The sequence below is a fragment of the Magnolia sinica genome, chromosome 6 (assembly GCF_029962835.1).
Source record: "Magnolia sinica isolate HGM2019 chromosome 6, MsV1, whole genome shotgun sequence".
Taxonomy (NCBI): Eukaryota; Viridiplantae; Streptophyta; class Magnoliopsida; order Magnoliales; family Magnoliaceae; genus Magnolia; species Magnolia sinica.
In genome coordinates, this window is record NC_080578.1 from 105,353,671 (window position 1) to 105,380,519 (window position 26,849).

Sequence of the window (26,849 nt, forward strand, 5' to 3'; positions counted from 1 at the left end):
CATTCAACACAGACGTGGGGACCAACCAGCTTGATATTTGTGCCAGAGCTTGCAATGCATGACCTGTGCATCTGTGGCCACCAGGTGGGGCTTGCATATTGAGTCTCTGGGATCTTGCATGTTTGGCAGCAACTGCACTGGCAATGACCCACTCCCTTTTCTCATTGTCTTTCTAATGCTTGATCCTTGTTATACAATGGTTGGGAGGTTTTTCATTAAGCTTTCAATGCATCCCAGTGAAGAAAATGGGGGCAAGAGCTCCAACTGATTGGATAACCCAAAAAGGTAAAAAAATCAAAACAATATCTAACTGGGCTAGATTTTTAAAAGCCCAGAACTGTGGAACCAATTCGGAACCGAACCGTTTTTCACGGTCTGGTTCCGGTTCAGTTCTAGGGTGCTAACGGTCCGGTTCCGGTTCCAATATTTGAAGAACCGTTAGGAACGGTTCGGCTCCAGTTTCACCCCATAACCGGACCGAACCAACCCGTGTGCACCTCCAGCCACATCTGTATGTCGAGTTAGACCGTTGGTTATCTATTGATTCTAACAGCGTCATCAAGCCGATGAGCAGACTGACTCATTTTTTGTGCCAGGTGATCTTCATGGTACACCATACCGTTTTCATGGTCCTGATGTCCATCTCAAGTGGCATTGCCGTGGGAAAGATGGTACGTGCCTGTAAGGTGAACAAGCAGGGCTACGACTTAACAAACCCAAACCATGTGTGTGATTGAGTGTTTTCCTTGCAACATGATCTGTGCGGCTGATTCCTTCAGGCCATTCATCAAGTGGGGGCCATGGTGAGCATGCATTGGAATGAGATTAAGTCCGCCCACTCTTTAGGGTGGTCCACTTGAATGATAAAAACAGCCTGTTGGAAACACCAGCAAACAGCCCTCTCTCTCTCTCTCTCACACACACACACAACTAAAGAGGAGAACGAATAATCTATATTTATAGCACAGTCAGTTACAATTAATGTACATATTAGCGTGGATATCTTCCACTGATATTCTCTCTTTGTGATAAGAAGAGAACCATCTAAGGGAGATAAATCTCTCTTTTGGATAGATCTTGAGCTGATCTTCCCATCTTAGAGGGGTCTTGAGAGATCTCAACCTAGTGGATCGTGTGTTGGCTTATACTCCCTTGCAAACTTGACACAGCTTGCCTGACGTGAAGCTTGGACTTAAGAATGAATTGTGCCGATGTGAACGCTTTAATGAAAATATCAGCAATCTGATCGACCAAGGCAAGACATCGAACATCAAAATCTCGATGAATAGGTCGTTCACAAACAAAGTGATAATCAACTTCCACATGTTTAGTACAAGCATGATGAACTGGGCTAGAGGCTAAGGAAATAGCACTTGAATTATCACAACAAAGACTGGTGGAGATTTAAGGAACACCAAGAGATCACGAAGAAGCATTATTCCGATTCAGTACTTGAGTGAGACATATGGCCTACTTTCTAGCACTCAACGAGATGAGATTAGAGCCCAAAAATACACAGTATCCACTGGTGGATCAATGATCATCAGGGCTTCCCACCCAATCAGCATCACAATAGGCAGTAAGGGTGGTGTAGCCCGGATGAAACTCAATATCATAGAGAATGGTACCTTGAGATATTGGAGAATTCTTTCTCTGAAACTCAATGAGCAACCAGTCAGGTTTTTGGGTGAGGCCATGATCACTATGGGGCCCAGTAATTATCGAACGGGACCTTGAACAAGCCTATCAGTGCTTTAAGGAAAACCATCAATAAAAACCAACGCCCACCAAGAAAGAATTGTGTTGGAGTAATGATCGGACATGATCTTGAACAAACCTATCAGCGCTTCAAGGAAAACCATTAAAACCAATGCCTGCCAAGAAAGAATTGTGTTGGATGCAACGTCTCCAATATGGAATGAAATGTTCGCTGACATCTTTCTAGGGAGTTCTCATGAGTTCAGGAGAGGGGCTCTGAATCTTCTCAGTGCATCAAATGGTTCCGAAAAGGCAGAAGGTTAAGGCCCGAGAGGATCAATTGGGGTCCCCTCTTGCAGCTGCTTCTACTGTCCCAACAGATCAAACCGTCTATAGAGCCACTGGTTTCTATGGTTCGTTTTTACATATAGGGTATTCCACTTTTCAAAAGGTGGAATCCATCTCTATCTAGAGATAATTCTACCTGGCCTTTTGCCTTGACCATGATATATTGGTTGATTACCTGATTGATGAACAAATAGAGCTTGCAAAAGTAGCTGACGAAGGAAATACCACTGGTTTGAATGAAGGGCAGTCAAAAGTTGCATCGAGAAGTAGTCGGCACTGGCACTGTACAGAGAGGGATTCGAGGCAGCTGAAAAACGAGACACAAATCCGGATCCCCTCCACCCCTTTTGATTTGGCATTACTAATTTAATATCCTTCACAATTTGACTAAAAATGGAACGAAATAATTTTTGTTCTGTTCCTCGGATGATGCCGGTGTGGGTTGAGTTTCCCTTTCTTCGTTTCAACACAGACTAGTCACAGATTCGTCACTAATCATCCACAGTCGAATAGAGAGATACCCAGTCTGATCATGTTGCTTACTGTGATATGGTCTATCCACATGATCGCCCAACGGAATCAACAGTCCTGATCACCATCGAGCAGCTGCTTCATGGTGTCATTCCGCTATTGCAAACTGAAGCGATTCCTCTCCTGCATGGTTAGAGATTCATCTCTAATCACCCACAGTCGAACAGAGACATATCAACATCCGGCATGCACCCCATATTTCTCATCTGTGCAGTCAATGCCTTCAATGTTTCGCAGATCTCAGCTGTCCGTGGCTGTGTCCAATCATCGGCAAAGAATGCGTGCAGCTGGCTCTTAACCTCAATCCAGCTGCACCCAGGTTGCTTCTGCACTCCTCTGCCTTTCATCAACATCCTCACTCTCTCTACCTCATCCCATCGACCGGCTTCCGCAAGCATGTTTGACAACAGCACGTAATTTGAAGTCTTATGCGGTTCAAATTCAAAAAGCTTCTCGGCGGCAAACTTCGCAAGCTCTAGGTTCTGGTGTATGCGGCATGCTCCGAGAAGTGCGCCCCATATGCCAGCATTTGCTTCGATCGGCATTCCTATCACTAGCTTATAGGCTCCTCCCAGTCTCCCCGCTCGGCCTAGCAAATCGACCATACAAGCATAGTGTTCTGCATTTGGTTCAATGGAGTAATCCTTCATCATGGAATCAAATAATTTCAACCCATCGTCGATCATTCCAGCATGACTGCAGGCAGCTAAAACACCAATGAAGGTGATCTCATCTACGCCCACTCTAGCACTCTCCATCTCTCGAAAGAGCCCAATGGCCTCACTTCCATAACCATTCAATGCATACCCTGCAATCAATGAATTCCAAGAAACAAGATCAATACTATCCATTTCATCGAACGTTTGCTTTGATAACAAGATCCTTCCGCATTTTGCATACATGGTGATCAATGCATTCCCAACGAATAAATCATTTGTGTAGCCGCTTTTTAAAATGAGATTGTGCAGCTGCTTCCCAATCTGTAGAGCAGCAAGGTTGGCACAAGCACTGACACCACATGCATATGTCGACCAATCTGGTTTCAGACCTTCTCTTCTCATCAATAGAAAGTACCTAAGCGCATCGGCATAAACCCCATTTTGGGTGTAACCTGAAACAAGAGAATTCCAAGAAATTGTGTTCCGTGCACCCATCTCCTCGAAAATTCTAAGTGCTCTATCCATGTTTCCTTCTTGTGCAAAACCGGCAATCAAAGTGTTCCATGAAATAATGTCTTTCTTTGGCATCCGCTCAAATAATCTCATTGCCTCATCCATTCTTCCACATTGGGCATAACCTGCAATCATAGTATTCCAAGACACAGAGTCTCGGCACCCGATTTTCTCGAAAATATGTCGAGCATCGTCCATCCTCATGCTTTGAACATACCCTGAAATCATGGCAGTTTGGGCTGCCACGTTTTTGTAAGGCATCCTCTCAAGCAATTCTCTTGCCTCATCAAGCTTCCCAACACGAACATACCCACTAATCATTGTCGTCCATGAGACAGAATTCTGTTCTGGCATTTCGACGAAAAGCTGATAACCCTCTTCGACTTTTCCATTCTGCACATAACCTGTTATCATGGCATTCCATGCGACCACATTTCTCTCCGGCATCTGATCGAAGAGTCCTCTTGCTTCGGTAATCCGACTATTCCTTGTGTATGCACTCAACAATGTCACCCATGAAACAACATTAGCGCAAGGAATTCTCTGAAAATACTGGAAAGCTGAATCTAAATCGCCAATCTGCACAAACCCATCAATCATCAAATTCCAAGAAACCACATCTTTGACCGGCATCTCATCAAAAAATTTAGAACCCAAATTCATCTCTTCATTCTGGGTGTACCCTGCTAGCATTGAATTCCACGAAACCAAGTCCTTGGCCGGCATCTCATCCAATAGTCTACGTGCCGCATTGAACTGCCCGTTTTTCGCATACCCCGCGATCATTGCATTCCAGCAAGCTGGGTCTTTCTTATCTAGCATCCGATCGAAGAGATGCCTTGCCTTCTCAAGCTCCTCATTGCGGGTGTAGCAAGTTATCATTAGAGTCCACGAAAAGATGTCTCTATTAGGCATTTCTTCAAACAACTGAGCAGCTTCACGAACATGGTCGTTGTGAGAGTACCCAGCAATCATAGAATTCCAAGAAACCAAGTTCTTGAACGGCATTTGATCGAATAGGCGCCTCGCATCACTGACTCTGCCATTCTTTGAGTAGGCGGAGATCATCGAATTGTAAGTGACTGTGTTCCGACTCTTCATGTTTTCAAAAATTCTAATGGATTCTTCGATTCTGCCAGATTTAGCGAATTGGGTTATCTTCAGATTTTGATTGTAAACAACAGACTTAAGTTTTGATCCCATTGGATGGAGGTGTGGAGAGTCTGCACATGAAAGGAGAATAAGGGTAGGGTATTTATATCAATATTCAAATACGTGAATTAAGGGCAGGTAACGGTAAGATGCAGGAAAAGCATAGGTTCCGAATTCATTATCCATCTAGATCATTTGCAATAATTATTAGCATTTCCACTTGCTATTCAAAATTTCAAGTTATAAAAGTGTTCAATTCATATTAGACGAGATTTGAAAGTATCCAATCACATTCTCCAAAATAAAATAAGATGAACATAGGCACTTTATGACTATTTACTTGTTGATGCAGGACATGAAATTAAATATGACATGTAAGATTTCAAGCTTTAGATCATACCAATTTTAAACAATCACAAAATTCCACGCCCCACATACGATCAAACATTCAACAACGGGAATCTATGGGGGTCTAAGCCTACACACGTTAGGGCTAAATCAAATAAAATTATAAACCAAACAATGCCCAAAGGAGTGTAAAATTCATCCACTCTTGCAAAGGATTGTTCCCTAATTCAAGAGATTCACTATGTTTCAATTCGGGGAAAGTCTAGGGTTTGCAAAAGTTGAAAAACTTGGAATTTGAAATTATCTAGGGTTAGGGTTAGGGATTTAAGGCGAGAGAGGAGTGAAATAGGGGAGAGAGACTAACCTGAGATAGTCCACACATGTGGACGGCAACCCGGCCCAGACGCACGTGCGTGGGTTCCTGTCCGCACGTGTAGGGCCCACGAAACTGGAAACGGCCAGCTAGGGGTTGGTCAGCCAGGGGAGGTCTACCCTCACGCCAAGTTTCACGTCGATCTGCGGTCCGGTGTATGCGTAGTGCTCCATTGAAGTTTCGGCCTCCTAGTGGGCCAGAATCTGAAAATCTGCTGTAGAGGAGAATTTGGGTGCAAAGAAAAGATAAATCTGAAGATGGGAAGGCTGTGGGAGATGATGGATGTGAGGTGTACGAGGTGGAGACATTTTGGGATGGTTGTGGTTTTACACCACGGTAGTTGGCCCTTTGAGGAAGGGAGGGTTCGCGCCCAATTAGCTTCTTCAACTCCCAAGGAATAGAGAAGAAAAAAACGCAGAATTTTATTCATAAACTTCAATGAAAAAAAACCTACATGGGGTTGCCTATTTATAAGAAAACCTTAAACCCCAAAAGCCGCGCCATGTGCGCACACTATTACTTAGAGACGAATTAACAAAAATAACAACTAATCAACGCAATCAAAACCGTTCATGATGTTTCTAATAACGATAATAACCAAAACTCAAAATCCTAGATCATCTAGGGTAGTGGGCCACAATCATGAGATCCATTGGTGGAATCCCTATGATGATCGGGTCCACTCCAATGCTCCATTGCACGGTCCCCTAACTAAGAGGTCCTCCATAGATGTCGTCGTTGATCCAGATCGATAATGTGACCTTCCTCCTTCAGTACGTGTGTAGGGTGGGGGGCGTGCGCATGCGCATGATGTCCCCGTCACTTGTACAACTAACCCATCATTATGTGTGTATGCGTTATTGAGTGGATGAGTCTAGCTCCCATTTAAGTTATGCACAACTTTAAATTATAAAGATAATCTTAGTATAAGTTTTCTATTATCTAATGAAAGGGATGCATAAATCTAATCATATTAAGCTTAATTGTGACACACATATTAATCTTATCATCATATTTAAAGAAAATAAGTGCTAAGATGAATAGAAAATCCAATCATCATCATTGATCATGTCTGTTCATGATGGATCCGAACATCACCGTTAATGATCATCATTGATGGTGGATCCTTTCATCAACATTGATCGTCACGGTTGATGATGGTTCTGCTCACAAATGGACCTATGATCAATAGTGATTTGATGGATATATATCAAGGGATCTACATTCTTATGTAGGCATACGTGCATTAATGCACACACACATACATTTAATAATCAAGAAACACATGGGGTTATACATTTAGGTTATGGTGTTTTAAAATATGTGGCCCACCTAACAGGATTACTAATATGTACACAATCATAATATTAATATACCATAATCAAGATCATGAAAATTTAAAATTTTATCACTTTATATCATTTTATTTTAACAAATATATCGATCATCATCAATACAAGAGATCTTAACCATTAATTTCAAAAAATGGACCACACCATCAGTTAGATCTTACCGAAAAACCCTATGCTACTTCCCAACACTTGGCATAAATTAGCCTAAAAATTGCTAATTAAAAGCCCTTAACAAGATGCACTTAATCTTGAAAGGATGTGAATTGGGCTTCAAATACGGCACATTTTAATTTGTACATTTATATGGGGTCCATATGGGTTGTCCAACCACTCATGGATAGCTTATAATGGTTCCTCTTTTTTATTTCTTTTTTTAACAAAAAGAATGGAGTTGGATAGATTCCCATCCATTATACACAATATAATATAATGGGACTAATCAAGATTTGGATCCAATTTGTTTGGAAAGTGATATGGTTGAAGGTGTTCTCGAACTTCTGAGTTTGTCCATTTATTTCAAAGAGTGGGTCTACTCTCGCAGTTTCTTAGTGATAATTTTCACGAGAAAACCTCTCCCCTTTTATAAGGGTCAGAAGTTTGGATGAGGCTGAAGATTATCCAGTCTCATCCTGTCTCCTTATCCCATCTACACGTAAAGTTGAATTTGTAATTCAACTTCAAACAATCGAGAGAAAAATGGATCAAAAAATTAGAGAGAAAACCTTATGGGACCCACCCACTAGTGATGGTCCACAAGTCCAACAATCTATGTGACCTCTGTAGGCCTTCCTAACTCCAAAGCCGCCTTCAATATTTGGAAAGCATACCTTCGAAGCTAGCAAAGATCGATTCTAACCAATCAAAATATTGAATGTGGCCAACATATGCATAGGGTAGCTAGCTACACATGCTTGATTAGGGTAACTCCTTCCGCCCAGAGACAACAACTTAGATTTCTACCCTTCAATCTTTCTTGTAATCTTTTGGGCTAAACCTTGCATTTGAGTAACCTAAATTCTCCCATTGGCAAGTGGGACCCTAGGTAAGGAATGGGGAGGGACACTTACTTAAGCCTCTCAAAAGAGCAAGTTAGTAGGCCTAAGATATGGGTGAGGGTCAGTTCTACATTTCATCAATTGCGTTTTATTTTGCTTGTTATCGCCTACCCAGAGTCACTTGACTCCGCGAAGTAAGGTTAAGGTTTCTTTTACTTTTTTTTCTTGCCCGATCCCTTGCAGGTTATGCGAACAATGGCTAAATATATGATGCCAGAATTCTACTAAATCATCTTAAGAATTGTAAACTAAAAGTTTCATTGACTAATGGTAACTCCAAAATGAAAAACATACCCTTGCATTTGAATCATCTCCCACGACATTGCACAACCAAGTAAACAAAAGCTAATCCAATCTTAATCTTAAGCCTACATTGTTCAACACAGGCCCCAATCCAACCTGGGCCCGTGATGGGCGAAAATAATCCAGCCAAAGCCCAGACCAAGATGCTTATGCCCAGCCCGCACCAGCCTAAGCTTGAGCATTTTTTCAGATGAAGAGAGTAGAGCTAAATATGAATCGAGTTAGCTCGGTTAACTCGCTTGGTTTGGCTTGGATAAGATCGACTTGCTTCAACTTGAAGCTGGGTTTGGGCTGGGCCAAGCTGAGCTTATTTTTTGAGCTCGAAAGGATTTCGAGCGGAGCTCGACCTGGCCTGAGTTTGACTCGACTCGGCTCAAAGCTCAACCTAAACTTGACTCGGCTCGAGTTATAACTTAATTATATAATAATATTATTATATATATAATTTAATTAATATATTATTAAAAAAAAATTTGATCCGTCTGTATAAAAACTAGAAAGAAAACGCTCTACTCGAAAGTTTGAACTCAAACTTGGCTCAAAATTCAACATCAAGAAACTCTTTCCATACATCATGGTGGGTCCACATAAATTTTTTTTTCTCTTTTACTCAAAATCAAAATCTTATAGGTTTTCAACTCCCACCACGACCATGTGACCAAGCATTACTAGTTAACTACAACTCTCAATTTAACTAAACTCCTTTTTTCTCTTTGAATTCAACACCATCAGAAGATTCCTTTAATCCTAATTTCAACAAAATCAAATGGCCAAACTAACAAATATAAACCAAATACATCCGAACCAAATCAAGAAAAAAAACATGGCTAGAAATCATTAGTAAAAAATAAAATAAAAATTGCAGTTACAGCCACAAAATGGTAAGACAGCTGCAGATTAAAGAGAGAAATCAAAGAACCTGAACCTAAGGTTCAACTCTCATCACCAGTTACTACTCTCCATCAACTACCTCCTTCCACAATATCACGTTGTTGTTATTGTCTGCCACTGCCAATATATTCACTGATCACGAGAACCTCCAAATCGGCTTCTTGAAATCATTCAACATCTTTCCCTCCCACTGGTCCCCATCCTTCACCACCGTCCATATGACAATCGTCCCGTCCTGTGAAGTGCCCACGTTTGTCAACTTCAAGTCCAACTCTTTCCAAACCTTCAAGGTGTTGTTGCATCCATTGGAGACGAGCTTTTAGACAGGTGGATCGAGGAGACTGGACTCACAAGGGTTCTGGGGGTGGTCCTAGAGGTCTAGGAGATGGATGTGACACTAAGGGCCCGTTTGGCCGGGTGGATTGGGAGGGATTGAATGGTATTAGGATGGATGGCATGGATTTCTAGGTAATGATGGAGTTGTCAGTGGATTGTCCGGAGATCCATGGGATTGCTATATCCCTAGATTGCTATATCCAATCTGTTTGGCGCGCCCGGCCAATCCCGGAATTAAACCTTCTCATCCCTTCCAATCCCTCAAACCAAACACGTCCCAGGCAAATTTGAAAGGATTAGGGTGGATTGGATGGGATTTAAAGGTAATGATGGTGTTGTCAGCGGATTGTCTTAAGATCCATGGGATTGGGATCAGATCACCGACTCTGTTTGGCACGCCAGGCCAATCCTGGGATTTGACTTCCAATCCCTTCCAATACCATCCAATCCCTTCCAATCTGACCGGCCAAACGGGCCCTAATAGGGTGGGCGTGGTTGATCTGGGCAATGTACAAGGAGCTGTCAGATCAGCCAATGAAGATGGACACGTTGCCCTCGTGGATCAAGGAGACCGAACCCATGAGGGTGTTGGGGTGCTATAGAGGTCTAGGAGATTAATGTGACACTAATAGGGTGGGCTTGGTTGATCTGGGCAATGTACGAGGAGCTGCCAGATCGGCCAATGAAGATGGACACATTGCCGTCAAAGGAGGTCGTAGAGGTCTAGGAGATGGATGTGACACTAGCATGGGGGGATTGGTTGATCCGAGCAATGCACGAGGAATTGTCAGATCGGCTAATGAAGATGGACACGTTGTCCTCATGGATCGAGGAGACTGGTCCCACGAGGGTGTTGGGGTGGTGGTATAGAGGTCTAAGAGATGGATGTGACGCTAATAGGGTGGGCTTGGTTAATCCGGGCAATGTACAAGGAGCCGTCAGATCGGCCAATGAAGATGGACACATTGACGTCAAAGGAGGTTATAGAGGTCTAGGAGATGGATGTGACACTAATAGGTGGGCTTGGTTTATTTGGGCAATGTACAATGAGTTGTCGGCCAATGAGGAGGTCTGTTGTCAAAGGAGGTCGGAGAGGCCTAGGAGATGGATGTGACACTAATAGGGTGGGCTTGGTTGATCCGAGCAATGTACGAGGAGCTGTCAGATGGTCAGCCAATGAAGATGGACACGTTGCCGTCAAAGGAGCCGCAAGCGAGGTAGAGGTCGAGGTTGTGTGAAGCCAAGGAGATGGAATTGATGGAGGATTCGGGGACGGTGAAGACATGGGCCTAGCACTAGTTGTTGGAGTTGGATTCTTCCTTCTAAAGCATAATGTGAAGATGGACTTGAACATGGATCGACCCAAGAAACTAGCCAGATTGAGCCCTGGTGGTCCGCTAAGGTGGCCAGAACTGTTGTGGGTGCTACAAAAACTTTAAGCTCTCATAGTAATATACGATAAAAGCGAGGAGCTAGGATCAGATAACGCAGATAAATCAAGTCCCAAAACCAATTCCAATCAAAATTCTCATCTTGCAAATCTTCAAAAATTAGTATGAGAAAAACACGCAAGAAACTCAAATCAATCATTTTTATCAGGAAAAAAAAAACTAATTTCTCATCATAAATCTAATTACTCTCCGTATATAAAGAGAATAAGGTTACCTGCTAGCGCAAGGGGCTAAGTAAGCTCACATGTTTTGTTAGGATTATAAGACTCACGTGTAAACATGGAGGAAGCGGATTGCATGATGTTGACGTCACCAATTTCTATGACCCCACCATTACGTATGTGTTATGTCCAAACCGTCTGTCCATTTGATGAGATTGTTCTAAGAATTGAGTCAAAAAATGAAATAGATCCGAAGCCTAAGTGGACCACACCATAGAAAGCAGTGGGGATTTAACGTGTACAATTGAAAACTTCTCCGTGCTCTATGGGCCCCACCATGATGTATGTGTTTCATCCATGTCGTCCATCTATTTTTCTAGATAATTTTATGGTATGAACCCAAAAATGAGGTACATCCAAATCTCAAGTGGACTACATTAAAGTAAATAGCAGTGATTGAACGTCAACCATTAAAAAAATTTTGGGGCCATAAAAGTTTTGGATCAAGCTGATCTTTGTTTTTTTCCCTTCATCCAGGTCAGTATGACCTAATCAACAGATTGGATGTCAAATAAACAGTACAGTGGGCCTTAGGAGGATTTTAATGGTGGATATCTAATCATTATTGTTTTCCTGTGGTGTGGTCTAGTTGAATCTGGAGCATAAGCTTGCCACAAACTCGAGCCTCCATTTTCCTGCATCTTACTGTTACCTGCCCGTTTCAAGTATTTGAATATTAACATAAATACCCTTCCCTTATTCTCCTTTCATGTGCAGACTCTCCACACCTCCATCCAATGGGATCGAAACTCAAGTCCGTTGTTTACAATCAAAATCTGAAGATAACCCAATTCGCTAAATCTAGCAGAATCGAAGAATCCGTTAGAATATTTGAAAACATGAAGAGCCGGAACACAGTCACTTACAATTCGATGATCTCAGACTACTCGAAGAATGGCAGAATCGATGATGCGAGGCGCCTATTTGATCAAATGCCGTTCAAGAACTTGGTTTCCTGGAATTCCACGATCGTTGGGTACTCTCACAACGACCATGTTCGTAAAGTTGCCCAGTTGTTCGAAGAAATGCCTAATAGAGACATCTTTTCTTGGACTCTAATGATAACTTGCTACACCCACAATGGGGAGCTTGAAAAGGCGAGGCATCTCTTCGATTGGATGCCGGATAAGAAAGACTTAGCCTGTTGGAAATCGATGATCACAGGGTACGCAAAGAACGGGCAGTTTGATGCCGCGAGTAAACGATTGGATGAGATGCCGACCAAGGACTTGGTTTCATGGAATTCAATGTTAGCAAGGTACACCTATAATGAAGAGATGAATTTGGGTTCAAAATTTTTTAATGAGATGCCAGTCAAAGATGTGGTTTCTTGGAATTTGATGATTGATGGGTTTGTCCAGATTGACGATTTGGATTAAGCTTTCTAGTTTTTTTAGAGAATTCCTTGTGCTAATGTTGTTTCATGGGTGACATTGTTGAGTGCATACACAAGGAATGGTCAGATTACCAAAGCAAGAGGACTCTTCGATCAAATGCCAGAGAGAAATGTGGTCGCTTGGAACGCCATTATAACAGGTTATGTGCAAATTGGAGAAGTAGAAGAGGGTTATTGGGTTTTCTCCGAAATGCCGGAACGAAATTCTGTCTCATGAACGACAATGATTAACGGGTATGTTCGTGTTGGGAAGCTTGATAAGGCGAGAGAATTGCTTGAGAGGATGCCTTATAAAAACGTGGCAGCCCAAACTGCCATGATTTCAGGGTATGTTCAAAGCATGAGGATGGATGATGGTCGACAAATTTTTGAGAAAATTGAGGTGTCAGGATTGTGTCTTGGAATTCTATGATTGCGGGTTACGCCCAGTGTGGAAGAATGGATGAAGCAATGAGATTGTTTGAGTGGATGCCAAAGAAGGACGTTATTTCATGGAACACTTTAATTGTCGGTTTTGCGCAAGAAGGAAACATGGATAGAGCACTTAGAATTTTCGAAGAGATGGGCGCACAGAACACAGTTTCTTGGAATTCTCTTGTTTCAAGCTACACACAAAATGAGGTTTATGTCGATGCACTCAGGTACTTTCTATTGATGAGGAGAGAAGGTCTGAAACCAGATTAATCGACATATGCATGTGGTGTCAGTGCTTGTGCCAACCTTGCTGCTCTACAGGTAACCACCTTCAAGCTGGAAAATGAACAACAGATACTGCATAAGGTTCTGCTTACCAAATAAATGGAGGGAAGTAAAAACAAGTTCATGTTGGTTGAGTATCTCTGCCAACACTAATTGGATACAACGGCACAAGCACAAAAAGTGTGGACTAGAAACAAAATAAATATAGCTCCAAAGACGCAACTTGCAATTAATTGAAATCATTAGAGTAAATACGCTTCAAATGCAAGAGAAACACCTGAGACTTCAGTATGAGGTCATGGACCATGAGACTGCTTCTATAAGGATTCAAAGTCTTTGGGAACTCATCTAAGCCTATTTGTGGGGTTGTCGTTGCAGTCTTAATACATGCAAAATTAGGTTGGATTTAATTTGCATGTGCCTTTGACCATGTCACCAGTGTATGACGTGAATGTTTCTCTTGACAGCATTGCCAAATAACATGCACTGTTATATGGTTAACCACGACCCATCTTTACCCTTTTTTATTTTGAGAAGCAACAGTTTATCAAGGAACTAAAAAAATCATCCTCAATTATTGACCATCAAATGGAAACTTTTTGACTTAGAATACACGGGCAACGAGTTGAGAGCAACAACACCTGTTTTACATTACAGATTATTTCCATTCCTGCATATAGTTATGTATTTTGTGCACTTGTTGGCCTATGTATATGTTTGTAAATAATAGAAGAGGAAACGGGTTTTTGATGTTGACTACAGGTAAACTGTGTACCCAGATTGGGAGTGATTAATTGCCACCCCTAATTAGGAGTGATTTATCCATAAGGTAACAAAAAATTGATATTGACTACAGGTAAACTGTGTACCCAGACATACTGGCACTTCAAAACATGTGCTTATGAAAATCGTGAAGACATGCTTGTTGTCTATCAGATACCAAAGAAAGGTTATTTTTACAAAATACAGAACATCTACCTCCAGAAAGATTGAAATAAGGACAATGAAATTCTCAGACAAGAAGATCCAACCAACAACCTAATAGGTTTGAGCTAAAAAACCAATTATCTATCAAGTTCTGGTGCATACTCCAGACAGTAAGTACATTAATCAAAGCAGGATCAACAACAACATCACAATTCATCCCCAGTAGTTAATAAATAGTATCAGTGATGCCTTTGCAGGCACTAAAGCAATATCCTTAAGAAGACAAATGAAGCGGTACAACCCCATACATTCTTTTTCAATCAACAACTATAACAGAAGGATATTTACCCAAATACAAGTGACTTATCAGGAAAAAAGAACTGATATTTACCCAAATGCAGCTGCTTGTGGCTGCCTGGGAAGCCTTCGAGATTGAAATATCTTAATCTTTCAATCAATGGACCACAAAACGGTGGTTAAGGAGACGGATTGAGAGAGAGAGAGAGATATTCAATGTTCCTGAAGATTTAAGCCTTCAACCACAGATTCAGAGAGAGTGAGAGGGCGTGCGTGGGTAGGGCGGTCGCGAACAGAATCTTGGGTGGGAGAGAGAGAGAGAGAGAGAGAGACAGGAAGGGAGAGTTGAGAGAGGGCACTAACCCCTTTGCAACAGCGGAAGCAGTTAGGCCCTAATCCCTTTGGCAATAGCGGTAGCGGATTGCGTGCTGAGTAACTCAGTACGCTCTGTGGGGTCCACCGTCATTCATGCATTGTATCAACTCCGTCCATCTGTTTTATCATATAATTTTAGGAATTTAAACCAAAAATTAATCATATCTAAAGTTCACGTGGACCACACCACCTGAAACAGTGTGAATTGAATTCTACCGTTGAAAAGTTCTCGGGGGCTTACAAAAGTTTTAGATCAAGATGATATTTGTGTTTTCTCTTCATCAACAGTTTGGATGACAAATAAACATCACTGGGGACCTTAGAAAGGTTTCAATGGTGGAAATCAATAATACATCCGCTGTTTCCTTTGGCACCGTCTACTTGAGCTTTTGATATAATTCAGTTTTGAGCTCAACCCCTAAAATGATATGGAAAAACGGATGGACGGTGTAGATAAACCACGTGGATTACAATGGGCCCAATAGAGTTTACTCGTAGTGAGTGGTACGTGATCCGTAATCCGATTTCTTAAATAACACCCCGCCTGGACGAGAATCCATCCGGGCGGGGCTCCGTGGGGCTACCGTGATGTAAGTGATTTATCTTCATCGTTTTTCTCGCATCATTTTAAGGTATGAGCAAAAAAATGAGGAGGTATAGGGCTCCAATGGACCACATCAAAGGAAGTTGCCGTAATAATAAAAGGTGTATATTGCATAACTTTATAATAAAAGATGTATAATATTTAGAATAAATTGAAAATTATTCATATACATTAGAAAGAAAAAAAATCCTCCATGTGGTTCACTCCTAACTTAGTCAAAATAAATATCTTCAGCCTCTTTGTCCACATATATCACTTCAACCAAGCAACATTGGTACCCATTTGCAATGGTTACTACCAAAGTCTCCATTTGTAAGTTTAAAAGAACAAACATATCAAGAAGTAAGTCAAACAAGGGATAATGTAAATTTTAAATTGAATGATCATTGCTTAAGAATTCAGCCAACGCAAAGAAAAGCAATCAATCCTGAGATTCAGTTATGCAACCCAAATGACCAATCAACCTTAAGATTCAGTTAGCAATTAGCCCAAAAATCTCACATTCTAAAAGATACATGATATTCTTGAAAAGCATATCATGAGAATCATCATGCCACACATACAATGTTGAGATATTGACCTCAACATCTGACCAACATTAAACTAAGACACGACGCATCATCTAACATAAAAACACTTCAAATAAATCTAAGGGGTTACCTTAAAGAGCAATGGACAAAAATCAACCCTAAATCCTATATATTATATGAACCGCTGGAGTTTTGAATGGCCAAGATCACACATACCTATTCCACGTTGGCATGCATTTATGACTGCATAAATCTCTTCGACACTACACAAAGCCGGACCTCTATTTGTAATAAGAAGAAATGTTAGGAGAGGAAGAGAGTCTGAATCCTCTGTTTCAAACAAAAATATTGAGAGAGAAGTTAAGAGAAATAGGAGAGTTGAGAGAGGAGGGAGAATTGGGAGAGAAGCTAACGGGGGCTTTTTTTTTTCTTATGTTATTTTTCTTTTTCTTTTTTATTTTTTATTTTTTTTTCTTTTGTTAAAATTTTCAAAACTTTTTTTCTTTATTTATTTTTTAAAATAACAGAAGATGTGGACCAATGAAAAAGCCACGAGCAGAGGATCCCTGTTCGGCTTACAGAGTCGGGATCCTTTGTCATCAGGTAAACAGAGAATTCCTGTTAGCCTAATGGTTTGGCGTCCGACGCTGTTTTTTATTTGTTTTTATGTTTTTTAGTGGGTGGTGGCGTGGGCCAATGAGGATTAGGGTATCTGGAATTCTCTGTTGACCTGATAACAGAGGATCCGGACTTCTAGGCTATAACAGAGGATCCTTCGTTTTTTGGTCAGCAACGGACGTTGTTCGTTCATTTGCATTAGGACCCACCACCTTTATGCTACTTGAAGATCTGAACTGTCCATTATGTGAGGACGAGGGATTCGACCAAAACCGTATCCCTTCATGCGTTGGCGTTCTTCAGTGTTCACACACACTCAGCTACAAAATGAGTTGCCCGTGAGTGGTTTTTCCGAAAACGGAAACTATTTCTGCTTGCCAAGCTGGGAGTTCTCCACGCCATCTCAGCCCTTCATAGGGAAGATCCTAACCTCTCATTTTCTACTTGCAGGGATTGCTGAGCTGTGCATAACAAACATAGTTCTAGGAGCTTCTTTCGTTAAGGCTGTTAGAGGAGTTGGGTGAATGGCAATCTAGACCGTTCATTTTCATCCGATGGTTTTGGGGAGGTCTAGGGTTTAATATAAGAAAAAAGAATATCTAACAACAGCGCCGATGCTCCATTTCTTGCAGCTACTCGAGAAAACCGGCTATTTCCTTCAAAACTCAAACCCACCGCCCAAACCTCCATGGAGCTTCGATTCGAAGCATCCATAAGCGTTGGTGCAATGATTCAAACCACCCAGAAACTCCGTTTTGAAGAAATACTCGTCGAGTCGAGATTTGCCATTGAAGACAGTCTTCTTCTTTGTCGTTTTTGCACCACTACACATTCTAGTGGGAGCTTTAATCTGAGATCCAATCCATCCACAAGGAGGCCTACATGGTATGCATCTGACTGTCATTCATCAAGTCAATATAAACCCTACCAGTAGTTGCCCAATCCGGAAGAATAAACCGAGCGAGGTGAGGAAACCTGGGCTGAGTCGTTGACTCGCAGTCCGGGTCGTGTCGGGCGAGATCTATCGAGTCCAGACATTGCTAGATGTCCTAGTTGAGAGAAGGAGAGAATGAAAGATAGAACAGAGGAGAAGAAGATTGGGGTTGCATCCAGTTTAAAATTGGGTTGGATGGTCGATGACGAGTTAACTCGGCTAGTGACTATGTTCAACATCCATTGCTGACTCGAGCATGCTCTGTTGAGTCTGTCAGATTTGTTTGTTCAAAAAAAAAAAAAAAAAAAAAGAGTGATGAAGATGAAGAAGAAGGAGAAAGAGTGCAGCCGGTTGGGTTTTGTTACGTGGTTGCTGAGTTAACTCGGCTATCCACTTACTGAGTTTTAGGATTGGTCCGAACTGGTTTAGTTCGATTCGAATCCACAACCACCGTAGCAGAGTATAGAGGTGGAGAATCGGATGGGATTCAGTTGATTGGACACTGAATCCGACCGAGTTATCTTGATTTGGGTGGCGAGTTGACTCAGTGAGTCTTCTTTAAGTTCTCTGTCTTTTTATGGGCTGATTTTAGTATGTAGTTTCAGCATTGATAACTGATTCAAGCAGGTTTGGATTGATCGTGCTCAGGTTCGTGCTTCTCGGCAGTTCATAGCCGAACTCAAGATCGAGTTGGGTCTAATCGAAATCTTGGAATACCTCAACTAGGACTCTATTCAATTTAGTTGAAACTGGGTCAAATCGTGTCTTGAAGCAAGTCGAATGGTACTCGAGTGCTGTTGCAATGTGTGCTGAACCCATGCAACTTCAAGTCAAGAGGTCAAATCACGTGTCTTTGCAACGCATTTGTTCTTTAGTGACCTTAGAAGCGAATCCACACATGAGGTGAGGATTCACTCTTCGAGCTTTTCTTCATTCAATGGTTAGATTAGTTTGCTTTCATGTATCTCCATGCTTGACTTATCATTTATGTTTAGTGTTGTATATTTTTTTTTTTTTTTAAAAAGGGTCAATAGCTACGGTAAAAGCCGTAGCTTACTATTGCCCGTAGCACGACTGTAATCGCAGGTGCAGTAACGATGGTCTAAAATCTATGGCTGCAAATTCCATCCGTAGCTAGATGCTCTGTAGCCAATATTCATACGTCTACGGATATTATTTGTAGCTAAAAGTCGAACAAAATCCGTAGCAATATTTCCTTTCTTTACCATAGCTACGGTTTATAACTATTGCTACGGTTAATATCCGTAGCTGTTGCTTTATAAGAAAAGGAAAGTGCCAATAATGTTGTCTCTTACCATTGCTAGTACATGCCCTGCCTGATCACTCATCTAAGCTAATACAGATAAAGACTTCATGGCTTACAAACCCATATACCCAACTAAACTAATACAAAAAAAGAATAATAGAATATAAACATAGGGAGTGATTCACACCCATCTTCCAAAACCCATATGGGAAAATCCAACATTCCAAAACCTGTATGGGAAAATCCAAATAGAAAAAACTCATGCAGTAACTAATCTTTTAGCTGATATTCTCTAACTGAATGAAACTCCATAGTCCTACATATCAATATGAATCCAAAGACCGCTTAATCAAACAAAGAGAAGCCCATATCCTGCATCAATTCAGAAAAGGAAAAAAAGAGATTATTAGATAAGTCCAGCTGCTAAGGGGAAACATTTTTCAAGCATATGGAGTGCACTCCCCTATGGTGCACAGGTGATTTAGTACATGCCCATATAGAAAGTATAATAATGGTGTTCCCACAACAAGAGATATCTATACATTTACATCAATTTGACAAATGAAATGAAAAAAATAAAAATAAAAAATCAAACTAAGTAAATTCACTGAAAAAGACGACGTCGTTGGGGAGGAGAAAATGACGGATGAAGAAACATACCTCTTCATCAGACATACCAGGTTTGCCCTCCGCCCTCATAGCAACCTCGGCCTGCGAAGTCATACAGGTGACAAAGTTTTAAAAAATGCAGCCATGAGAATGATGATTGTCTTAATGCAGGATGGAAAAATAGAGGAATTTAGGGTCAGTTTGGGCTGTGGGATTAGAAGGGATTAGGTGGGATGGGATTCATCTAGTCCTGTGCCAATTCCACTCCATGTTTGGGAAGAATGGAAAAGCTTGGAATTACATTAAATGGAATTGCATTGGGTCCCGTGCCAATTTCACTCAATGTTTGGGAAGTTGTGTAGGTCCCAACATGATGTGTGGGCTATATCCACACCGTCCACCCATTTATCGAGATTATTTTAGAGCATGGGCCAAAAAATCAGGTAAATCTAAAGCTCAAGTGGACCCCACCATAGAAAGCAACAGGGATTGAATACTTACCGTTGAAAACTTCTTTGGGGCTACATAAGTTTTGGATCTACCTCATTTTTAGGCCCATGCCATAAAATTAGGTTACAAAACAAATGAACCGTTTAGATATAACACGTGTGTTATTCTCAGTAATTTCAAATGATGTGGGTATATCCATTCAATGTACCACCATATTATCAACAAAGCATGGCATTAATTTTATCCCATGGCAATAGGGGACAATCCCTGCCATGGGTAATAATTATGTTTTTTGAATCCCATCCCACCTAATCCCTTCTAATCCCACCGCCCAAACTGACCCTTAGATTTTTTTTTTTTTCCCTATCAGAACTTCCATTCATGAAAATGTTACAAACCTTCAACCACCACCGAAAGACGCAACTTGGGTCCTTGATCTTGATAATTATCCACGACTGTACGAACTTATCCCATGCATCATAATAAGCTTTAAGTTTTTTATTTATGATATCCAGCTGGAATATGAAGTTTGATATGAGTAAAAACCGAACTGATTAACTAACAATAAACATGCATAAAAACCAAACTGACTAACTAACAATAAACATGCATTTTGCAAAAATACACTAACCAAGCACATGCAATATAAAACAGGTGTGAGCGTTGGATCCCTTTTTCAAGGGCTAACCTGTGGGTCAACTGCTTTGACGACTTCGTTTGGTAGACGTTTGAAACCAAGCATCCAACCTTCGAACAATACGACCTAAAAAACCACAACACAATCAAAATACTGAACAGTGATCATCATATATACCATACACAGAATCAAAAGGTTGTTTTGGGTGTGCTTGAGTGCACTGCCAAATTCACGGTTGGCAGGGCTTCAAGTTTTCAAACCTTTTTTGGTAGTGCATTCCTAATAGGCAAATGATCCTTGAATAAAAACTGACAGAAAGAAATTCATACTGGAAAGTCTATATGAACCAGTCTCTTGGCCAATTCTGCTTCCTTCTGGAGGGAAGTATCATCCCCGAGAAAGAGTAATGAGCTATGATTGTACCGCATACACCTCTCTCTTACAGAGCTAATAAAAGGATGCTGTGGCAGAGCAATGCAGGGTAAAAATAGATAGTTTCATTTATCTTATGCATTTATCATATTGATGCTAGCACTTACTGGCTTGCATAGAATATGGTACAAGCATCATTCTAACCTACCTAATTTTCTAACATGCTGGACATAAGTTCTGTTATTCCACTTGTTCAGTAATCCTGTGACTGTGGTTCTTTGTTTCTACTCCAAACAAATTGCATTATTATTTTATATGATGCTAGATCATTACTCTTTTTTTTTTCCAATATTTCTTTTTATTTCCTGTGACCGTGGTTCTTATGCTTCTCTCTTTTTTACTAATTGTTAAGGCCATGCCAGCAGCAGCTGGAGCCGTTGCAGCAGCTGCTGTAGCTGATCAGATGCTTGGACCAAAGGAAGACCAGCATTTGGCAATTGTTCTGGTATTCTTATGACGATTAAATGATTAACTGTTTCTAAACTTTTTAAGTTGTCTTCTTCAAAACAGTACTTGCTATGTTGCATGTGCCTGAAATTTGTTGGATGTGTATAGCATGATCAGATTTCAGAGTGAAAAATCAATTCCTGTCATTGAGCTAACCATTCTTTGTAGAGTAATACAGAAGATCCTAATTGTAATTATAAACAAAGAAGTCAGCTTGCATAGAGTAAGAAAGAATAAAACCACACATTTGAGATCTCTTTGGTTTACAGTGTCATGGTTGGAGTCATCAACTTCTCTGAAAGCTTCTGCAGGTTATCCATCTATTTTTCACTTCTTAAGATGGGGATCATGATCATCTGTCATCAAATAATTGCACTTTTAACAGCCGCCAAGATTCCATGGAATTGATGTTCCAAAAGGCTAAGGGAGAGTTTCTTGGTTTTTTGTCAGGTTGTAGTAGAGAGGATCTTTCGGGGGAATTAGGCTTATTTGATGTAATTTCAGATGGACAGGTCATGTGTTGGTTTCTCATCATCAGTGGACCTGGCTCTCTCTTTGTACGCTCTTTTGTTCAGTTTCATTAAAGATGCATCAACTATATTGCACTGATTCTTTCAATGTTTTTATATGTCGGTATTGCACAATGTATTGCGCCCTTAAGATAAAAATATCATGGGAAACATGGGAAAATATCACATGTATCATATGTAATGTATCAATCTAGGGAAACATTGGGGAAACTATATGAAAATGGGAATGTTTAATCGAAACTTCAGGATATGCTAAAAGACACACGATTATACACTTAAGACAACTAAAATAACATGAATAGTTCACACCAAAATTGCTTTATATTCGAAGCCCTTGGATGAATGAAGAAAGATATTTACCTGCTTAAAATTTCTCCAAACGTTACAATCAGGACCACGCCCATCACGTACTACTACTCCGTATTTTTGCACCACATGTTAGATGAGTTGTTGGGAAGAGGGCTATAAATTTCATTGTCCAATTAATAGATCATCCCTTGTTAGTGCAAGGAAAGCCCAGAAAGAAAAAAGAGCATGTAACCTGTGATATGGGTGTCGTGTCTTCATTTCCCACACTCCGGAGGCTTATTTTCAGCAACTGATTGTTTTCAAGTTCAGGAACTATATACACAACAGCTCCAATGCCCCTGCAAAAGGAACCAAATTAGAAAATTAACATACTAAAAATGAAGATGGAACATTGAATAGTAACAAATGGTCCAAGTACATGTTGCCCAAAATGCAAAGCAAGTACCATCCAATGTATCCTGGCCCAAGAAAAAATCAAGCAAAGCAAGTGGGACAAGAAAAGCAAGACAGCCCAAGAAAAGGTAGGCAACGTATCCACGTTCAACATTCACGTGGCCCACTTTGATGAGTTGACCTGTTCTATTCATGGATGGCATGTATCTTCCACATGTGTGCCAGAAGAGTAGTATAAGCAAACTTCTCCACGAACCTGATAAGAAAATGTTCAACGAGACCTCACATATGAGCCTCTCCATCAATCTGGACTGTCCAATTTTGGCCACCACGGTGTATGAGCACACTTGCAGTATCCCACCTGATGAATGTCCCTCATCTTCTACGCATTTAAATGACACTTAAATAGAAAGTATTGAAATGCTCACGTTGTGTTGCATCTTATGAATGGCCACGATGAAATTGCGTCCAGTGCACACCCAATTGGTTCTCAAAAACAAGTAAAAAGAGAAACATACTATCTAGCCTTTATTGAGGCCATATTGGACTAAAATCATCGCACATACACATGCATGGGGCATCTTTGAGTGAATCCAAACTGCACAACTTGAGACCAAAATTACTCTTTCAAATCTGGAAGGTGAAATCCCTAATTTTAAAAATTCTCAGAATCCCAAAATCCTAAAATCCCCAATTTGTAAAATCAGAAAAACCCAAATTCAGTGTCCACATTCAAATCCGTAAGCCCTAAAATCCCCAAATCCCTAAATGAGGGTCCACATTCGAATTGGAAATCCACAAATTACTAAATCCCCAAATTCATAAATCAACATTGAGATTGAGAGAGATTGAGAGGGAGAGCGAGACAAAAATACCTCGCGTTCATGAATCTAATTCAATCGAGCTTCAGAGAGAGCGAGAAAGGGAGGTTGTGATTGAGAGAGGAATGAAGGTGGTGCGTGGGTAGGGAGGGCCTTGGACCACCACTCGGCCAAACGAGGATGGGCAGGGAGAGAGATGGGGAGTCGAGGATGGGCAGGGAAAGAGAAAGAGAAGTGGGGAGAAGATAGAGAGAAAGGAGCGACAAGGGGCTGTGGGCGCGAGAATGAAACATTTGGGATGTTTTTCTTATGGGCGCGGACGTCCACTTGAGACGAACGGTGCTGTTAGGGGCTACGTGTGGCCGATCATAATGTATGTCATTTATCTATGCCATCCGTTAAATTAAAATAATTTTTTAGAGCTTTATCTCAAAAAAGGAGGAAATAGAAGGCTCACATGGACCACACCAGAAATCAACAAAAGGCACTTAATCTCTATTGTTTCCTATGGTGTGGTCCACTTGAGATTTCAATTTATCTAATTTTTGGGGATAATGCATTAAAATAAATTTAAAAATGGATGGACGGCTTAGATTAAACAAAATTTGTGGTGGCCCCATAGAACTTCTAACAGATGTGCCTTTGCCACAGTTGATACGATTATTTAGTCAAAGTGTAAATCTGTAGTAATATAGCTACGGTTTATATCAGTAGCTAAAAATTCCCATAATCCCTACACTTTTCCCATTTTTTTGGTAGTGATTTAATTCTACCATGTTTTTAAATAATTGTAGAATGAAATTTGAATTATTGTCCATATGGTACAATCGAGATACTTCTTAGTATAGAAATTAACTCTCTAATCTAGTTAAACAAACAATCTTATTTACATATGGTTGATACATTTGAAAGTTGATTTAAATGATAATTGTTTGTAATTAGAAGAATGAGTTAATTGTGATTTAGTTTATCATTTGCTTGTGTTAATGGATTGTATTGAAAATATAGTATTATATGTTGATGGATATTATATTAGGGATTCCTCTAACTAGTGGCCGGTTGTAAATGAAATAAATGTTACGATGTCGTAAACTTACCATCTCGTGGATTATTTGTGCTAATGTGGTTCGTGAATTATATTATTTTGTTGTGTCCTTGAAGGACTTAATGCTAATGTGGCCTATTGGAAGGACTCTTGTTGTTGGAAGTATATTTAAACCTTTGATAGTAATTTCTATGTGTCGAATCATGAGTGGCCACTAGTCGTAGAGGTTCTTGTAAATGGACTGTCTTGCATTCTATATTTTACCATCACTACTTATAATTGTGTGAATGTGTTAGAATCTTATTTGTTTAAGTCTCATGAGCTAAGGATGGTGGAATGTGACACTATATCCGATCTGTCGGCCTTTGCTGGGTTGTGCATGCCCCCCATAGCGACCTTTGAGCTTTTCTGATGTGTTGTTTGTAAATTGGACTAATAATAGTTGGGTTAATCATGCATATATGGCACGTGGGCGTTATCGGGTGCCTGGTTAATTGTTTGAAAGACCAGTGTACTGTTCGAACGACCCTTTTTGCATGGGTCGACTGTTTGAAAGACCCTGTATCTTGCATGAATGGACCAACTATTTGAAAGGTCCATTTATTTGTTCAGTTGGATGTGCATCCCCAAGCTGATTGCATTCATGCATTCATTCATTAATCAAATTTAAGTTGGCGATTGAATATTGTGTGAGAAGTGGATTATATCTTCTTATGTTATACATTAAATTGTAGTTTGAATGTTATAATTGTTTCTCTTATTTTTGTGGATTGTATTTCCTTATGTTATACTTTGAATTTTGGGTGGATATGTAGTTGATGTTATAATTGTGAGTGGTGAATTATAATCTAGATATTATATTTTCTTAAATTGTTATTTAAAAATGTGAGTTGTATCTTCTTCTGAATTACGGGTGGCATCTTCCTATATGTCACTTATGAAACATAAATTGTATACTTTTGTATTTAACTTGTAAAGTTTACGTTGGATATTATATTCTCTTGAGTTATTTGAATTCCATTGTTGACTATTATGATGCTTGATAATCTTGGAGGGTATACCTTACTGGGATATCCATTGACACTATCAAACCATATTCAGTTGGTGTAAGTTACGTAAATGATGCATAAGTCGATATTGATGTGGAGCATGGAGAACTGGATAATCTTGAGACTTTTTATTCTAAAATTTTTTCTTTTTTCTTTTTAGTTATTTTATTTGATTTTTGAGTCATTGGTTTGTATAAGCCCTATGGGCAACCATTTGAATATTTAAGTGTATACTTGGACATTTTTCTCTATTGTGATTTGTGATTTATTTTACTTCTGTTGCGATTGCTCAATTATATTTAAAAAATTTATTTACTGTGAAATGTAGGCTATCCTTGAAAGTTAATACTCGGGATTTTGGAAAATGAGTACTAAACTCGGGTTACGAAATCCGGGGCATTACATACAAATCTCTAGTGGACCCCACCACAAAAATAATGGGGAGAGTGACGCCCACCATAAAAAAGTTCTAAGGGCTACAAAAGTTTTCGATCAAGTTGATATTTGTGTTTTCCCTTCTTTCATATCTGCATTAACACCTGAATAGGTTGGATCTCAAATAAACATCATTGTGGACCTTCGGAAGGTTTCAACGGTGGGCGTCACTCTCCCCACTGTTTTCTGTGGTGGGGTTCACTCCAGCCTTGGATCTACCTCACTCTTTGGATCATTCCCTAAAATGATCTCTCAAAATGTACGGATGGTGTGGATACAACACACATCATGGTGGGCCCCACAGAACTTGCTGATGTCACTTCAGCAGTGAGTCTCAGTACTCAACCTGTCAGTAGCTAATCCGCGTCCCGAAAGATAGGAAAATGAAGGAAACGGACTGGCTACTCCCTCTGCCGCTAGCCCGGTGGCTGGTGTTCGGTGCTTTGTGGGCCCCACATGATGTATATATTTCATGCCGTTCATCAATTTTTACAGATCATTTTAGGGCTTGATACAAAAAGTTAGAGGGATATAAATCTCAGGTTGAGCACACCACTGGAATTTTATTGGGAACCCCTTTTAATGTCATGTTAAGTGTCAAAGGGTACAACTCTCTTGAAACTAATTGTGTGGGCAAATACGTCTGTTTGCTCCTATGTTACGTGTAGAGATATATCAGTTTGGAAAAAGATAGAAAAGATTTCTTTAAAACAATAATTCGGGTAAATAAACTAGTTAAAATCACAATATAGCAATATTACAGTAACAAATATAATATTATATATCAGAAATAATATTAAAGCATGAAAAAAAG

The 26,849-nt window shown here is 40.2% G+C and overlaps 3 protein-coding genes across 5 annotated transcripts; 1 reads left to right on the plus strand and 2 right to left on the minus strand.

The window, feature by feature from the left end:
* Positions 1-935: 935 nt before the first annotated feature.
* Positions 936-23,903, minus strand: LOC131249435 (pentatricopeptide repeat-containing protein At4g02750-like). 3 transcript variants are annotated; one of them, XM_058250227.1, is made up of 3 exons: positions 23,561-23,903; positions 22,344-22,630; positions 936-4,972 (listed from the first exon to the last, which is right to left on the minus strand). In XM_058250227.1, exon 3 carries the CDS (start codon positions 4,950-4,952, stop codon positions 2,727-2,729), a length of 2,226 nt encoding a protein of 741 aa, XP_058106210.1. In that variant the 5' UTR covers positions 4,953-4,972; positions 22,344-22,630; positions 23,561-23,903; the 3' UTR covers positions 936-2,726. The 3 variants fall into 3 exon arrangements, with proteins under 3 accessions (XP_058106210.1, XP_058106213.1, XP_058106212.1); XM_058250230.1 differs by lacking the exon at positions 23,561-23,903 and having other exon boundaries at positions 936-4,881; positions 22,344-22,848; XM_058250229.1 differs by lacking the exons at positions 22,344-22,630; positions 23,561-23,903 and adding an exon at positions 14,645-14,728.
* Positions 10,059-14,159, plus strand: LOC131249439 (pentatricopeptide repeat-containing protein At2g35030, mitochondrial-like). Its single transcript, XM_058250250.1, has one exon. It carries the CDS (start codon positions 11,969-11,971, stop codon positions 12,608-12,610), a length of 642 nt encoding a protein of 213 aa, XP_058106233.1. The 5' UTR covers positions 10,059-11,968; the 3' UTR covers positions 12,611-14,159.
* On the minus strand, positions 18,926-21,002 carry LOC131249440 (D-glycerate 3-kinase, chloroplastic-like). The gene is made up of 4 exons (XM_058250251.1): positions 20,626-21,002; positions 20,336-20,452; positions 19,539-19,589; positions 18,926-19,250 (listed from the first exon to the last, which is right to left on the minus strand). The coding sequence occupies exons 1-4, from the start codon at positions 20,677-20,679 to the stop codon at positions 19,224-19,226; spliced, it is 249 nt and encodes an 82-aa protein (XP_058106234.1). The 5' UTR covers positions 20,680-21,002; the 3' UTR covers positions 18,926-19,223.
* Positions 23,904-26,849: the final 2,946 nt, after the last annotated feature.

Excerpts from the sequence above, each read along its gene's own strand:
- LOC131249439 (XM_058250250.1), top strand. The coding sequence starts at position 11,969 with ATGGGATCGAAACTCAAGTCCGTTGTTTACAATCAAAATCTGAAGATA.
- LOC131249440 (XM_058250251.1), bottom strand. The coding sequence starts at position 20,679 with ATGCTTGGTTTCAAACGTCTACCAAACGAAGTCGTCAAAGCAGTTGAC. Across the intron at positions 19,590-20,335 it reads TCTTTCGGTGGTGGTTGAAG|GCCGAGGTTGCTATGAGGGC; the intron begins GTTTGTAACATT and ends ATGACTTCGCAG. Across the intron at positions 19,251-19,538 it reads CTGGTATGTCTGATGAAGAG|GATATGGGCTTCTCTTTGTT; the intron begins GTATGTTTCTTC and ends GAATTGATGCAG.
- LOC131249435 (XM_058250227.1), bottom strand. The coding sequence starts at position 4,952 with ATGGGATCAAAACTTAAGTCTGTTGTTTACAATCAAAATCTGAAGATA.